At 62.5% G+C, this 16,309-nt stretch overlaps 1 protein-coding gene across 2 annotated transcripts in view; it reads right to left on the minus strand.

Moving 5' to 3' along the window:
* The window catches only part of DDR2 (discoidin domain receptor tyrosine kinase 2), an 80,228-nt gene that overhangs the window by 8,972 nt on the left and 54,947 nt on the right, over nucleotides 1-16,309 (minus strand). The window contains exons 3-11 of one of the 2 annotated variants that reach the window (XM_084865581.1): nucleotides 14,675-14,777; nucleotides 13,822-14,053; nucleotides 13,589-13,736; nucleotides 13,263-13,368; nucleotides 9,746-9,929; nucleotides 8,454-8,697; nucleotides 4,590-4,652; nucleotides 3,801-3,931; nucleotides 1,114-1,324 (exon numbers count right to left, since the gene is read on the minus strand). In XM_084865581.1, the coding sequence (XP_084721707.1) occupies nucleotides 1,114-1,324; nucleotides 3,801-3,931; nucleotides 4,590-4,652; nucleotides 8,454-8,697; nucleotides 9,746-9,929; nucleotides 13,263-13,368; nucleotides 13,589-13,736; nucleotides 13,822-14,053; nucleotides 14,675-14,777 (1,422 nt within the window). Of the gene's footprint in view, nucleotides 1-1,104; nucleotides 1,325-3,800; nucleotides 3,932-4,589; nucleotides 4,653-8,453; nucleotides 8,698-9,745; nucleotides 9,930-13,262; nucleotides 13,369-13,588; nucleotides 13,737-13,821; nucleotides 14,054-14,674; nucleotides 14,778-16,309 lie in introns of both variants that reach the window. The other variant, XM_084865580.1, reaches the window with a different exon arrangement.

The following is a 16,309-nucleotide window of genomic DNA, read 5'->3' on the forward strand; positions in this document are numbered from 1 at the left end:
GCCGTGACTGACCAGGATGGGGCCTGGGGGGGCCGTGAGTGACGGGGATGGGGCCTGGGGGGCCGTGAGTGACCGGGATGGGCTAGTCCCGCCTTCCACCCCACGTGGGGCTCCCAGCGGCGTCCTCCTGGCCTCGGCGTGTAGGCCTTGGCCCTCCGCCTTCCTCAGACCACAGGCCCGCAGCATGCCCTGGGGTGACCTTGGGACGCCATCCAGGCCGTGGCCTGGGCGGGCACTGAGGCTGGAGCTCTCTCTAGCAGCATCGCCCTTCATTGTGAGGCCCCACCACTGGCTTAGACCTCGCTGAGGTGCTGAATGCTTTCTGGCAAATTCACAGGATCGAGCCAGGCACCTCCTCACTTGGAAGAAGCATTAAAGCATGAGGGGGGTCAGCGTCCAGAAGCCAGCTGCGCTGCTCCACCTGGGACGACGTTCAGGTTCTGCCTTTCCCTGCGGCCTGGCTGTGCACCCCGAGGCCGGCACCCCTCAGCACAGCCTCCCTGAGTCCCGGCAGGCAGCTCCCTCTCTTCCCTCCGCGGGCGCCCCACGGGTCTGCGCCTGCCCTCCCCTCCCCTGAGCACCGTCCCCGCCCCCGACGGGGCTCAGCAGCCCCTCTGTGTGGCCCCACGGCCATTTTTAAAAGGACACTGGGGTGTGAGCCCGCTAGCACTGCTTTACAAGCGAAGCTTTTCCCGAAGAAGCCAGCAATACGCTCAGAATAAACCTGCGTGACCCCAGGAAACCTCACCAAAGAGAGCTGAAATGGGGAGCCAGGCACCCAGGGCCCCGCAGCCTCGTCTGCCCCCCCTACAGGGGACCCCACAGACGTGGAGCAGGGAAGTCCCTTCTCTGGGCACTTGGCCGCTCTGTCGCCCGAGGAGGCCGGTGAGGTGGGCGGGAGGCCCTCGGGCACAGAGGCCTCAGCGACCCCTCTGTGCACCTGCTCCCACCTCGGAGGGGGGCCGGCCAGCGTCTGCTCGGGCAGGAGCAGAGGCATGGTGCTTGTGGAGGCACGTGGGCGCCAGGAGGGCGGCGTGGCCACTCCCGCTGACCCCCGGTGGCACCCCACCCCGGCCACGGCTGCCCGCAGCTCTGCCGCCTCACCAGCCTCACCCGGCTCCTCCTCCCCGGGGGCGAACTCCGGGAGCTTGCGGATCAGCCTGGAGGGCTCCTGGTAGTCGGGCCGCAGCGGGAAGATGCGGTCGTAGGTGGAGCTGGAGCCCTGCTCGCTGGGCGGGGAGGAGTGGTGGTTCTGGAACATGCTGGACTGGCTGGGCAGCGACAGGCTGACGGTCATCTCATCATCCAGCATCCTCCGAGAAGCCTGGGCAGGGCAGGGCGGGGGGCTTGCTGCTCAGGGGCCTTCTGGCTCCTCTTACCTTGCCCCCTCCCCCTCCTCCGTCCCCCCCAGCCCCCCTCTCCCCGGCCACGTCCTCCCCTCCCCCCTGCCCCAGGCCTCACTTCGCGTCCCCTGAGGCCCTGACAGACGCTATTCACCTGGCCCGCTAAGAGCCCGTCTGTTTCACCAGAGCTCAGTCCCAGCTTGGATGTCCTCCCAGCAGTGACTGGGCCGGCTCCCCCGCAGCTGGGCAGCCCCACAGGTGCCACAGCACAGAGAGTCCGAGCTCACCGACCCCTGCGCCCAGCTCTACCAGCTCTACCAGCTCTACCAGCTCTACCAGCTCTACCAGCGCCATGTGATGGACAGAGGGCTGCGTGCCAGGTGCACCCACTGCTTCAGAGCACAGCAGCTCCTGCTGGCGTCCTGCCTAACGTGACGGCTGCTCCTTCAGAAAGTCTGACTCTATGGCTGCTGGGCCCTCACCTCACACTGTGGTGTCGTGAGACACTCAGACACCTGCCCCGTCCCCAGCCTGCCGGTCCCCGTGGCAGTAAAATCCCCAAACCCAAGCGGAGCCAGCACACCAGTGGTTTTGAAAGCGAGGCCCAGGGGAGGGGGAAAGCCTGGCTCTCAGAGAGCTGGCTCTGGCATGGGGAGCAAAGAGCCGCCCCTGGTCCCAACCTGCTGTGCCATCAGGACATGGCAGCTCTACTGCCCGCAACCTCAGTCCACAGACCAGCACCTCCACTTCTGCCCGCCCCCCGGCCACCCCCCGCCTGGATGGCAGACAAATGCCAGGCATCACGCTTGCGGCAGGTGCCTCCTGTCCGTCTCAGTCGCTGTCTGTGGTGAGGGCTTTGCCTCAGGGAAAGTACTCTCAGACGGCCGATGGAGGCCTGAGCCGCAGGGAAGCACAGCCTCGCCGCTGTGAAATGCTGCGGCCGAAAGCCCAGCGCCAACCTCGGTCATCCCAGACGCTGACTGGGCAGCTCAGTCTGGAGCCCTGCGATGCCGTCCAGCCTCCCGGCCTCTCCTGCCCCCCCTCCCCGTGGGCACTGGTCTCCAGGGGCTGCCCAGGCTCTGCCTCCCCGCCCCTCCCCGTGGGCACGGTCTCCGGGCATCTCCCAGGCTCTGCCTCCCCGCCCCGCCCCGCCCCGCCCCTCACAGGCAGTGCCAGCCCCACAGCCCACGTCCACGGGAGCTCCCGGCCCAGGAGGACATCCACGGCCAAAGGTAGGAACCGTTACTCCTCGGAGGAGCCTGAGACATTGAACAGTCGTGTCCAGAAAACTGGCCTCTGCCCAAGCAACCAAGCGAGTCATAGCTAGTGCACCTGTGTGAGTTGAGCACGTTTGGGAAGAAATAACATATTTCAAGATTGAAAGAACACAGAGACCACGTGTGAGTCGTGTGATGGAGAGCATGTCACGTATTGTCATGAGAAAGGCCGTCAGGCACACTCTGCCCAACTCGCCATCCCTCAGGGAGGGTCACGTGGAAGTGCTGGTAGACGGTACAGTGTTAGACAAATGTAGTAACAATTACTCAGATAATTCGGCCCGGATAAAAAACTCTGAGGAAGGGCCAAAGGGATGGACAACTGTAACTACGCGAGCAAAGAAATAGGAATAGAACTGTGAGAACGTGGCTTGGATATTAGTGAGGCTGGTTATTTTACACACACACACACACACACACACACACACACCAAAAAGTAAACAGCAAAGAGGAGCAGCATTGGCAGAGATTTTAGGTAGATAAGAGTTGTCCATCAGAATCACTTGTTAGTTTTTTTAAATTGTGTTTTAAGAGAGAGAGGAAGTGGGATGGAGAGAGAAATAGAAACATCGATGGAAGAGAAACATTGATCAGCTGATTCCTGCACATCCACAACCTGACATGAGCCCTGACAGGGAATCCAACTGTGACCTAGTATATGGGTCAATGCTCAGCCACTGAGCCACACCAGCTAGGCTCCTGCTAATGTTTTAAAATAAATAAGCGTATGTGTATTTTTTATTGATTTCAGAAAGAAAGGGAGAGAGAGAGAGAGAAACATCAATGATGAGAGAGAATCATTCAGCAGCTGCTCCTGCAGGCCCCACACTGGGGATGGAGCCTGCAACCCAGGCCTGTGCCTGACCGGGAATCAAACCATGATCCTGGTCGATGCTCACCCACTGAGCCACGCTGGCTGGGCCTCCTGTTAATGATTTTTAACGCACATGCCTGCAGCCCCCTCTCCCCAGGAACAGGCATCTCCACGGCGAAGCTGACTGAGACCTAACAATGGGGAGGAGTCCTCTGGGAGGTCCCAGTCTCCACTCTGACAGCGAGAGCGTGGGCCTGGCCCGTCCTTTCCTGGCTCCCTCCCGGGGCCTGGGCGGGCTCCTCACAGGTACAAACTCTCACAGTTGGCCCTTGGGTGCTGGGCAGCCTCGGCCTGGCGCCGCCTCACCTTCTCCAGCATCTTCTGCCAGAACTGCCTCCACAGGATGGTGACGATGACGGCCAGGAGGATGAAGATGATGGCCACCAGGCAGCCAATCAGGATCCGGGTGTTGCTGTCGTCGACTTTCAGCATGGGATCTGCACCCAGGAAGAGACGGAGAACGCTGTCATCGCGCGGGACGAGGAAGAGGAGGGGCTGGGCCAGGGCCAGGGGCCTCAGGTAATCCCTCCGGTGCCACCTCAGCACCTGCTTCTTCTCGACCTGCTACTCAGTCCTCTCGCTCCTCCCCCCGTGTCAGACTGGGTCACGGACAGCTTTCCGACTATCCCCAATGCTGTTCCCATATCAGCACAGCCGGGTCCACGGCCCCTGGTTACCCCGCATGAGAACCGGGGCAGGGTCCCGGCCTGTGCTCTCTGAGATGTGACAGCTCCAGGGCCACACATTCCCAGGCGGCTGGCTCCTGTGGCCAGTGAGTGTCCGGACCGACGGACACACGTCTGCACATTTATCTCCGATTAGAGAGACCAGTGCGGCTCTCAGCATCCCACCCGTCCATGGAGACCCCGGGGCCTCCCCCTGCTTCTGCTCCCGTTTCCCCAGCTCTCACGAAGCCGCTGGAAGCAGGCCGCCTCCGCCTGGGCGAGCACATGCGGGCAGGGAGGGGTGGGCGCGGGGCCCGCCCGTGGGGGCGCTGTCTGCCGCAGAGCCACCCGCGCCAGCGCCCACACACACAGCAGGTGCCGCCTCCGCCCCAGGAGCCCCCTTCACCCGGGTTGTGGACGGCAGACTCACCGTAGGTGGTGGGCGCCCCGGGCGAGGCGGGCGGGGCCCCAGAGGTGTTGTACATGGCGGCATCTGCGGGGACAGCGAGTCAGCGCGTGGGCGGAAGCAGGCAGGTCTCCCAGCGGCAGCCCGGCCCGGCCCGGCGTGAAATCAGCTCCGCGGCCTGCCACCCACCTTCCTTAACCCACCGGACGCCATCAGCGTCTGCAGACACAAGAGGCAGACCTTCCCCCGACACCACATGTGTCTATAAAAAAAGCTTTCCCTAAGTGCAGCCCTGACCAACTTCAAAATCATTTTTTCATGAGAATTTTCAGCTGAAAATATTCAAGAGCTCCCAGATTGTGAGTAATATATTTATAATATTCAATGCAAATTGATTTTTTAAATTAAATTCAAAATACCATGGTGTGTGGGGATGGTTTCCATTTTGGATGCATGGCAGTTAAAGGGTTAAACATGAAATCATGGCTTACATTAAACAAAAATATCACCACTCATATATTTAGTAAGCACAACTTTTGTGAAACTTCTGTGTAAGTCATTATAGACTAGGCGCCATGATATGAGAAACAGTGATGTGGCCCTGGCCCGTTTTGCTCAGTGGTTAGAGCGTCAGCCCATGGCCTAAAGGGTAACCAGTTCAATTCTGGCCAAGAGAACATACTTGATTGCAGGCTCCATCCCCAACCAGGGCACATGTGGGAGGCAACCAATCGCATCTCTCTCTCTTTTTTTTTTTTTTTAAATATATTTTATTGATTTTGTACAGAGAGGAAGTGAGAGAGAGAGCCAGAAACATCGATGAGAGAGAGTCATCGATCAGCTGCCTCCTGCACATCTCCCACTGGGGATATGCCCACAACCAAGGTACATGCCCTTGACAGGAATCGAACCCGGGACCCTTCAGTCCCCAAGCCGACGCTCTATCCATTGAGCCAAACCAGTCTTGGCCAATCGTATCTCTCTCACATTGATGTTTCTCTCTGTGTGTCTCCTCGCCCCCCGCCCCCTCTCTAAAAATTAATGGGGAAAAGTCCTTGGGTGAGGACTAAGAAGGAAAGAGAAGAAGGAGAGAGAGGGAGAGAAGGAGGAAGAGAGGGAGAAAGGGAGGGAGGGAAGGAGGGAGGGAGGGAGGGAGGGAGGGAGGGAGGGAGGGAGGGAGGGAAGGAAGAGATGGGGAAAAGGTGATGGGAAGAGCCGTGACTACATATTATCACAAAGCTCATAGGAAGTAAGACCTGAAGTCAGAGAGGGCACAGGAACCAGGTTAGGGGCCGGGCAGGCTCCTGCCAAGAGCCTCTGTCCCTGCAGGAGTCCAGCTGTGCGCCCGAAGGGCTCTCACCCTGCAACGGCCTGGCCCGGACTGGTGAGGGCGCCTTGTCCTGGCACAGAGGCAGCACCCAGTGCTCTCTCTGGGAGGCCGCTCTGCAGGACTGGACCCGGCATTCACCAGACTGAGGTGGGCACTAAAGCTCCCTCTGGGGCGTCTGGCCGAGGTGGCCAAGAGCTGGACCTGCCCTTCTGTTCCGAAGACATGTCTATCCACACCCGCACGCCTCTCCCTCTGCACGCTTCACACGTGTGCGCCGTGCTGGCCTTCCGGGAAGTCCCGGAATTGGGTCCTCGGGGTCCGGTGAACACGAGATTATTGTGACGTGGAACCAAAGCTCAGGAGGCCCAGGAGCCAAACACGGAACAGGCTGCCATTAGCGGCACCGGTGCCAGCGCGGGCACCCCCTGCGCGTGGACGGGAGTCCGCGGTCCCCGTTCACACACGTAAGCGCGTTGGGACATCGGTCCGTCTGCTCTTCACCAACGCTTCCCGTGGACGGCCAGCCATGGCTTCAGACGGACCTCGCCCACAGGACGCGGGCACGGCCTGGCTTTCTGAGCAGCGCCTCCTGAGGGCGATGCATCTTTTAGTTTCTTCTCTAAAGCCAGCTCAGGAAGGGGGTCTGGCTCGCCCTGAGCCCGTCTCTCCTCCTCGCCTGCTGCTCCTCGCCCACACGTGTCCTCCGGCCACACATGGGCCCAGTCCCCGGGCAGCGTCCGGCAACACCACTGCCTGCGGCCTCTTCTCTCCTCTGGCCACTGATTGCTGGTCCCTCAATGCCCTTTGGCTTCTCTGACCTGGCACAGTGCCCTGACCCCGCGGTGACCTCTGGATGTCATTCCCTCCAACAGCAGCCACGATCGCCGGAGGAAGTGGCCGGCGCACCTCTGGGGCAGTAAACGCTCAGAACGGGCTTGGGGCACCTGTTCCTCAACACAGGAGCGTTCCCGAGGCTGTGGGGCCGGGCCGGGTGCTCCCCGCAGGACGGTCTGAGCATCAGAAAGCAGAGGCGCTGTATGTGACTCACACACTGAATTCATAAAGAGCAGTGAAGTAAGTGCGCAATGAACCAAAACAGACAAGGACGGAAAGCAAACAGCTCATTGGACGTCCGTGAAGGTGCGAGGGCACCTGCTCCCACTGACAGCAGACGAGGGGGAAACCAGGCTGCTCCGGCCCTCCTGGGCACACATGTGCAGAGGGGCCCGGTCAGAGGACGCGGCGGCTGGTGAGTGCAGAGGAATGTAAGAGGCGGAGGCCACCCGTCAGCATCCCTGAGGAGCCGACTGCTCAAGCAGCGGGCATCATGGAGGTGCAGGCTCATGGGTGTCGTCCCTCTCCCTGCCCGAGAGCGCCCCTAACAGCCCAGCCAGGTTTGACCTAAAGCACTGAACACATCCCGGAGGTTAAATCTGCTGACTTCCTGACCCGTGAGAAAGTTTCACCACTCCCAGGTTACTCACAAATCGCCTTCAGAAAAGAAACCAGGAAAAGACTAAAAACCTATGCAAGCCTACTGCTTGTCCTTTCAAAACATTTTTTTAGGGGGAGGGGTGAACGCTCTGGCAGGTTAATCAGGCAAAAATTTCCCTGATAAAGCAATCAGCCCTGGCCGGTGTGGCTCAGTGGATGGAATGTTGGCCTGTGGACTGAAGGGTCCTGGGTTCAATTCTGGTCAGGGGCACATGCCCCGGTTGTGGGCTCAATCCCCAGTAGGGGGCATGCAGGAGGCAACAGAACAATGATTCTCTCCCATCACTGATGCTTCTATCTCTCTCTCCCTCTCTCTTCTTCTCTAAAATCAATAAAAATATTTTTAAATAAAAATAAATAAAACAGTCTCCCCTTTCTGCAAAAAAAAAAAATAATAATAATAAAAATAAAAAAGCTCAAAGCACCATCTAAGAGCCATTGACAAAAATAAACATGGAACCAGAATTGAAATCAGCCTTAGACATACCCTCGCGTCTGAGGGATGAGCCACCAGCCAAACCAGAACGCAGTTTTTAAAAGGGGCTGTTTCAGATTAAAAGAGACATTTGGGAATAAAATAAAGGAAATAGCCCGAGAGGGCCTTCTCCCATCAGCCAAGTCAGAGACATCACGAGACAGCAGGAAGAGGGGGCGGGCCTCGGGGACACGGCTAGATGTCACGTGGTGTGTGCGTGTGAAGACCGTGCTATTTTCCAAGCGGCACCCTAACATCTTTAGGGATGAAATCAGACATTGCCTTAGATTCACCCTAAAATGCTGTGGCAAAGGGGAGAACAGAGCAAGCAGGTGTGAGGGCCGGAGCGGGGACCGAGGGCTGTGCTCCTTCCTGTGTTCAGAACGTTTCCTCCGGACGTTTGGACAGGACGTGGGCCTCCGCGGACGGCCCACTACAGCGGCGTCCGGCACGCCGCGCCTGGCTCTCCAGTCCTCCTCTCAGCTCCTGCAGCCAGCAAATGTCCTCCCCAACGGCCGTCCCTGTGCCCGCGGGTCCCTCCGTGCCCGGGAGACCACGGCGGCCCCGCCCCCGCAGGGGCCCGGCCCACCTGACTGGAAGGTGATCTCGCTGAACATCATCCAGGTGTCGGCGAAGTGGTACTGGCACTTGAGGGCGCTGGCCATGCGGTGCTGCAGCGGCACGGTGACGAAGCGGGCGCTGGGGTTCACGTCGTCCAGCACCAGCGGGAAGCTCACGGCGTTGGGCTCCCACTCGCCGGCCTCCGAGCGGAAGTAGCACTGCACCTCCCTGAAGGTCTTCACGCCCTTCTCGAACATGTTGTTGCAGTGCACCTGGGGGGGGGGGGGGGTGTGACTCTCCCGCCACACCTGCACCCCGCACACAGACCGCATCCCCTGCATGCCAGGCCTCAGGCGGCGGAGGTCACCAGTCCTTGGACAGAGCCCCCGGGTCCCTCCCGAGAAAGGCCGAGGCTGCCATGGGGGGCAGGGGGAGGGCGAGCTCCGGCCACGGGGAGCCCGCAGCTGCTCCCTGGTCACTGGCCTGCGGGGCTGTGACCCAAACAGGGCTCTGCCAGGCCCCTTCCTGCCCTCAAGCGCCTCCCCGCACCCGCGTGGCAGAACGTTTGGCCTAGAGACAGACACTGGCACCAGCGACTGGAGTGGTGACCTGGCCGCCCTGCGGTGACTGAGCGTCCCCTGCTGAGTGCAGGGCCAAAGCCCACAGGCCGTGGAGGAGCCGGGGCCAGCCAGAGACCAGGCACACCCTGCCTGTGGACGGCTGTGCTCAGGGCTGGGGAGGCGCCGGGTGGGAAGTGGTTCAAAATGCAAAGCCCCCTTCCCCCCGCCCCGTGCCCTGGGGAAAGCACCAAACAGAGGTCCCTCCGGGGGGGTGGGGGCAGCCTCCGGGGTGGGACAACCTCCTGGGGGGCGGCCTCCGGGGTGGGACAGCCTCCTGGGTGGGGCGGCCTTCTGGGGGGGACAGCCTCCTGGGGGGGCAGCCTCCGGGGTGGGGCAGCCTTCTGGGTGGCACCTCCCTGCACAGGGTCGCTGCCCAGCCTGGCACTTGTGCCTCTGGGGGCCCCTCCCCACTTAACGAGATATTAAATCAAGCTGTGTTGTTAAAAGGGGAGGGTAATTTTTGGCCCCAAAGGTAATTGTTTTCTTCTGATATTTAAAGAAGTTAACCATTTCTGTGGGCCTACAAGCATGGTGGGCCCTGGAGACCGCCAGCCGTGCCGATGGGCGCACAGGCTACACGCTGGCATCACCCTGGCACCACACAGCAAGGGGCAGCACCTCATCCGCCTGCAGCCTGTTTACAGCGAGGAGATGCCAGGCGGGCATGGCCAGTCAGCAGCCCCCGCCATGGCCCGCTGACCTTCATGGTGGTGAAGTTCCGGATGCGGTCAAACTCAAACACCATCTCGATGTAGCCGTTGGCCACGCTCTCGTTCCTCCAGCCCACGTAGTCGTAGCCGGGCCACACGTGGTACTCGTGGGTCTGGGTGAAGTCATCCAGGCCAGACACGCCGTCCGTCAGCTGGCCCAGCCCCTCGGTCATGCTGCCGCCACGGGCGAGAGGGGGACAGAGGCCCGCGTTAGCGCCCCCGGAATCTCAGAATCGCCGTCCGCCGGTTCTGAGAGCTGGCTACCATGGCGGCGTGGGGCATGAAAAACCCGACACACCTCACCGCGTGGGCTCGTCCATCCGCATCGAAGCAGCCTAAGCTTCACACCGACGCAGTTTGCAAAACATTTGGTTTTGATTCCCTTCAGTAGCAAAGTTTTTAAACAATATCTTATCACTTCCTATGCTCTTTTGTGTCCTTACCTATTCTTACACACTGAACTAACAGGTCTTGTTATAATGACCCAATGTTATCGAAGACATTGACTGATGAATCCAGGAGAGCGAGTGAGGACGTACAGGGAGTGGACAGCGGCCTGCCCGTCCCATGTGCTGTCCCTGAGCTGGTGCGAAACCAGTTATTCAGGGAGTGAGTCCCAGGCAGCCAGCCCGCACCCCAGCACCCCATCCCACACCAAGCCGAGGGCAGGAGGCAGGGGGGGCGAGCCGGCAGTCCCAGGAGTCACGGCGCAGGGCACAGAGCCGAGGACCGTGCGGCGGCTCCGCACGGGGCGCGGGGGGGGGGGGGGGGCGGGTAGACTTCTTGAGGTGCCACTCGGTAAATGATAGGAATGTCTACTTACTACGCTGTTCACCTGAAAACAACCCGAAATCATACTGGAAGTAAACTGTAATTCACAATAAAAACCTGCCACATTTAACACTCATTTATATTTAACTTAACGCACAGACAATGAGCCCCACAGGGTGAGGGGCATGGGTGACACGGGGCCGGCAGCCCTCTGCCCCGACAGGGCGCTCCGAGGACGGCCTGCGGGTGGGAGCTCGGGCCTTTCCAGGAGGGACTCTGCCTGGGAGCTCTGTCCTCTCAGCCTCGGCGTCTCTGCTCCCCCTCCTCGTGTCACGGCTCAGCCTCCACGCCTCGTTCCCTGCGTGAATGCCCCTCGGCACCCCCACCCCCGTCACCATGTGGCCGGAACCTCATCCTGCCCCCACCCCGTCCTGGCCCTGGCATTCCGGTTCCTCTGAATTGTGATAAAATCTGCCTCCCTCTGCCTTGCGCCTGCGGTTCAGTGAACCGAACTGCTGCTCTCCCCCTAAAGGGAGGCTGTGGTCCTGTCCACCTGCTGCCCCTCTGCCTCCGGCGCCATTTCCATGCCCTGCCTGCTGGCTCCGCCACCGTCCGGGCCCATCTAGCCACCCCTCCCCGCCAGGGTGCTCGCCGGCCCTTCACGGGCACTTCCATGGTTTCCATCACATGAGCCTCGGACAAAGCGAAGGGTCCCTTGTGGCTGGGCTCCTCCTGGCGTGGCCCTCCTCTGCGCCAGGCCGCTGGGGACATGCTCTCACACCACGCACGGCCGCTGGTACCTGCTGCAGCCCAGCCCTACTGTGCGCTCCGGGCCAGCGGCTGCATCTGTCCCTCAGGCCGATTGGTGAGCGAACTGGACTGAAGCCTGGCACTTCCTCTGGGCCAGGGAATCGCCGGGCTGTGGCTGATAAAGCAGCGGGGAGCAGGCCCAGCAGGCGGGAAGGAAGTGCGGAGCAGGAGGCTGGGTCAGGGTGGAGGGAGCCGCCTGCTCTCCCCTCGGGGCCGTGGGCATGGACCTCACGTTCCTGAGTCACCAACCTCAGAGCTCCCGTCCGGCCCGTGCTGTGGGCTGCCTCCGCAGGCTCCACTTTTGCCGATCATACTGAGCGGAGGAGCTGAGGTGGTGACGTGGGCGGGCAAACGGCCAGGTGTGGTGGCACAGGGGCGGGCAGGTGGGACAGGTCTTATCCAACCCCACTTCCCGCAGGCCCGAACACAGCCTCACAGTCACTTCAGGCCGTCACTGCTCCAGCTCCTGGGCCCTCAAATCCCCCACCCCCACCCCACCCTCAGCTCCGCTCCTGGGCCTGGTGTCCTTGTCCTCACTGCACACTTTCCCACCCCACCCCCCGCCCCCGGGCTCCAAGGACCAGCCCGTCCTCAAAGCCAAACCCGCCTTGTCTACCCTAAGCCTTTCCTCCTGGCCCCGTCTTTTCTCCTTCTAAAGCACCTATAGTTATGGGGGTCACTCTGTGCAGTTTATTAACGGGCGCCCCATTCCCTGCGGCCGTGCACGGCTGCCCTTCGTGCGTCAGACCCTGTGTTCTGCTTCCAGGGAGAGCACAGCTGCCCCCCGGCCCCGGAGCCATCCCGTTACCTCAGTCTCCCCGCCAGGCCCCACTGCCTGGTGAGTACGCTACCCGCTGGCATCATCTGAATTATCTCACAGTGCCCAAGACAGAGTCTGAAGAAACACTGGATGGTTGATTGATTGATTGATTGGCTATTGATCCCAAACCATGATAAAATAGAGTTCTCTTTTAGTAGCCATTTCCCATTCTGAGCACCCAAGTCTCCAAGAGTTTACCGGTAACCCACAGCTCCGTGTCCCAGACTTTACCCCCACAGCCCCGTGTCCCAGAGTTTACCCCACAGCCCCGTGTCCCAGGGTTTACCCCACAGCCCTGTGTCCCAGGGATTACCCCACAGCCCCGTGTCCCAGAGTTTACCCCACAGCCCCGTGTCCAAGGGTTTACCTGTACCCACAGCCCTGTGTCCCAGGGTTTACCTGTACCCACAGCCCTGTGTCCCAGGGTTTACCTGTACCCACAGCCCTGTGTCCCAGGGTTTACCTGTACCCACAGCCCCGTGTCCCAGGGTTTACCTGTACCCACAGCCCCGTGTCCCAGGGTTTACCCCACAGCCCCGTGTCCCAGGGTTTACCTGTACCCACAGCCCCGTGTCCCAGGGTTTACCTGTACCCACAGCCCCGTGTCCCAGGGTTTACCTGTACCCACAGCCCCGTGTCCCAGGGATTACCTGTACCCACAGCCCCATGTCCCAGGGTTTACCCCACAGCCCCATGTCCCAGGGTTTACCTGGACCCACAGCCCCGTGTCCCAGGGTTTACCCCACAGCCCCGTGTCCCAGGGTTTACCTGGACCCACAGCCCCGTGTCCCAGGGATTACCCCACAGCCCCGTGTCCCAGGGTTTACCTGTACCCACAGCCCCGTGTCCCAGGGTTTACCTGTACCCACAGCCCCGTGTCCCAGGGATTACCTGTACCCACAGCCCCATGTCCCAGGGATTACCCCACAGCCCCGTGTCCCAGGGTTTACCTGGACCCACAGCCCCGTGTCCCAGGGATTACCTCACAGCCCCGTGTCCCAGGGTTTACCTGTACCCACAGCCCCGTGTCCCAGGGTTTACCTGGACCCACAGCCCCGTGTCCCAGGGTTTACCTGGACCCCACAGCCCCGTGTCCCAGGGTTTACCTGGACCCCACAGCTCCGTCGTAGACAGAGTCGTTCAGGTAAATGACGGCGCCTCCAGGGAGCACAAACTGCTGGCCGGCCGGGGCGTTGTAGGACACCAAGCCGTCTGGAGGGGAACAGATGGTCAGCCCGGGAGCCGGCCAGCCCCGAGCCCCCAGGCCTGACCTGGGCACAGGAGCCCAGCTGCGGAGTCCACAGAGCAGCAGGCGACTGAAGTGATGGGGACCCCCACCCTGGAGGGGACCAGCGCTGGGTGAGCGATGCCCTTCTCTCCTCTGACCGGGGCGGCTGCCGGGGCCGCCCACCGCCGCCGCTCGCAGACCTACCGAGCCAGACGCAGCCGTAGAGCTCCACCCGCATGCACACGTTCATGGAGTGGTCGGTGACCGGGATGAAGCGGACGAACCTGGCCACGATGGGCGGCTCCACGTCCTTCAGGAAGATGTCGTAGGGGTTGCTGCTCCCGTCCAGCACCTGAGCGGAGAGCAGAGCGAGTGCGGCGGCCGTGACACCCGCGGACCCCCCTCCCGGGCTCCCCCGGGGCCGACGCCCCCTCCACCTGCTTCCCGTGCCGGTTCCGCCAGGAGATCCAGCGCGCGCCGTCCCGGCTGTAGTGCAGCCGGTACATGGGGGCGAACTCGATGCCGTGGCCGCCGGCGTGGCGGCCCTGGGTGCCCACCAGGGTGATGAAGTGCAGGGAGTGCAGGTCGATCTGCAGGAACTCCTTCAGGTCGTCCGGCTCCACCGGGACCTCCGGGCACCAGGCTCCATCCCCCTCCTCCGAGTCCAGCCTGCGGCACACGGGGGACGGGGCCGTGACCCCCAGACACACTGTGACCCGCAGACACGCCGTTCCCCGTGAGGCACTGCACCCCCGGGCCCCGCGGGGTCAGGCCCCTCTCCCCGGCACCCGGGGCCAGAGGACAGTCACCCTGGGAGCTGGGCCTCAGGCCACGGGAGGCCTGATTCCAGAGGCAGGACCTCAGTGGAAGGGCCGTGCGTGACACCTCCCCACAGTCACGGCACCTGCCGCCCCGATGGCTGCCTGGATGTCACCGCGGGTGGGAGGAGGGGCTCAGGCTCCCGTGTGGGCAGTGCAGCTGGCAGGAGGGGCGTGCCGCCCAGCAGGGGGAGACATGGTGGGAGGGAGGGGTGGAGAACCGGAGTTATCTGGCCCTAACAAGCAGAGGGGCTTGGGACAAGGAGCCGATTCCTGCAGAGACCAGTCCCTGAGCACGGAGCACCACGTTCCCGGGGGTGGGGGGTGGGGGGTGGGGGGCTCCTGGGAGGCATCCTTGGGAGCAGGGTGCTCCCAGAGCAGGCCCCGGAGGCTCGTCTCTGAGCGCAGGTCCTCGCTGGCCTGTACCTCCCGCGTCTGCCGTCAGGCTGCCCCCCCCGGGGCCCGCCCTCACCGTCCATATCTGGCCGCGGTGGACTCTGACCACTGGCTGGACGCGGTGATGTCCTCGTCCGGAATGTGGCCTCCCGACATGCCCAGGGGGTAGCGGCACACGGCTGGACCGGGGGAAAGCAAAGACAGGAAACCGTGGCTTTACGTCCAGAGCCCCAGGAGAGCGCAGTGGTTACTGGATGGGAAAAGGCGGCCGCATCCTCAGGGTGGCTGTGACCCGCTTTGCTCCTGTGACGCTCAGCCTTGCTCCCGGTTCCGCCCCCAAATCGATGACCACGCCATCGTCCGAGCGTTGACCCTTGACCCGTGGCCCAAGTACCGATCGGTCCAAACACTGACAAGGACTCTAATGCGAGTTGTGTCGCTCCCCCACACACGCTCCCTGCCAGCAGGTGTGGGCTCCCCACAACCCGGGCCGGGCCCAGAGCACCCCTTCCTCCGGGGTGTTTCATGGAACTGGAGCAGCCCAGAGGCCCGGGAGGCACTGAGCAGTTCGAGGCCCATTGGCACTGGCTGGACCCGGCTCAGTCCGGAACCTGGGATGGATCCTCCACCGAGGGAGGGCCGGGCCAGGCGCTCTCCTGGTGAAACAAACACAGAAGAGGACAAAGCGTGGAAAACTGGGTCCAACACAGCGGACATCAGACCATGCAGGGCAGCGGCCCTGAAAGGACAGGAGGCGACGAGCCCACTCTGCACCAGCTCCTGCCACCGGGCCGGGCTCAGGAGCAGAGCCCTGGGGGCTAGAGGGTGTCCTGAGCGGGAACAGAGCGGAGCCCGGAGGACAGGAGACAGAGCAGAGCCCGGAGGACAGGGGACAGAGCAGAGCCCGGAGGACAGGGGACAGAGCGGAGCCCGGAGGACAGGGGACAGAGTGGAGCCCGGAGCCCGGAGGACAGGGGACAGAGCGGAGCCCGGAGGACAGGGGACAGAGCGGAGCCCGGAGGACAGGGGACAGAGCGGAGCCCGGAGCCCGGAAGACAGGGGACAGAGCGGAGCCCGGAGGACAGGGGACAGAGCGGAGCCCGGAGCCCGGAGGACAGGGGACAGAGCGGAGCCCGGAGGACAGGGGACAGAGCAGAGCCCGGAGGACAGGGGAGATCGGAGCCCGGAGGACAGGGGAGATCGGAGCCCGGAGCCCGGAGGACAGGGGAGATCGGAGCCCGGAGGACAGGGGACAGAGCGGAGCCCGGAGGACAGGGGACAGAGCGGAGCCCAGAGCCCGGAGGACAGGGGAGAGAGCGGAGCCCGGAGCCCGGAGGACAGGGGACAGAGCGGAGCCCGGAGGACAGGGGACAGAGCGGAGCCCAGAGGACAGGGGAGATCGGAGCCCGGAGGACAGGGGACAGAGCGGAGCCGGAGGACAGGGGACAGAGCGGAGCCCGGAGCCCGGAGGACAGGGGACAGAGCGGAGCCCAGAGGACAGGGGAGATCGGAGCCCGGAGGACAGGGGACAGAGCGGAGCCGGAGGACAGGGGACAGAGCGGAGCCCAGAGCCCGGAGGACAGGGGACAGAGCGGAGCCCGGAGCCCGGAGGACAGGGGACAGAGCGGAGCCCGGAGGACAGGGGACAGAGCAGAGCCCGGAGGACAGGGGACAGAGCGGAGCCCGGAGGACAGGGGAGATCGGAGCCCGG

The sequence above is a fragment of the Pipistrellus hanaki genome, assembly GCF_964339955.1.
Source record: "Pipistrellus hanaki genome assembly, chromosome: 18".
In the NCBI taxonomy this organism is placed as follows: Eukaryota; Metazoa; Chordata; class Mammalia; order Chiroptera; family Vespertilionidae; genus Pipistrellus; species Pipistrellus hanaki.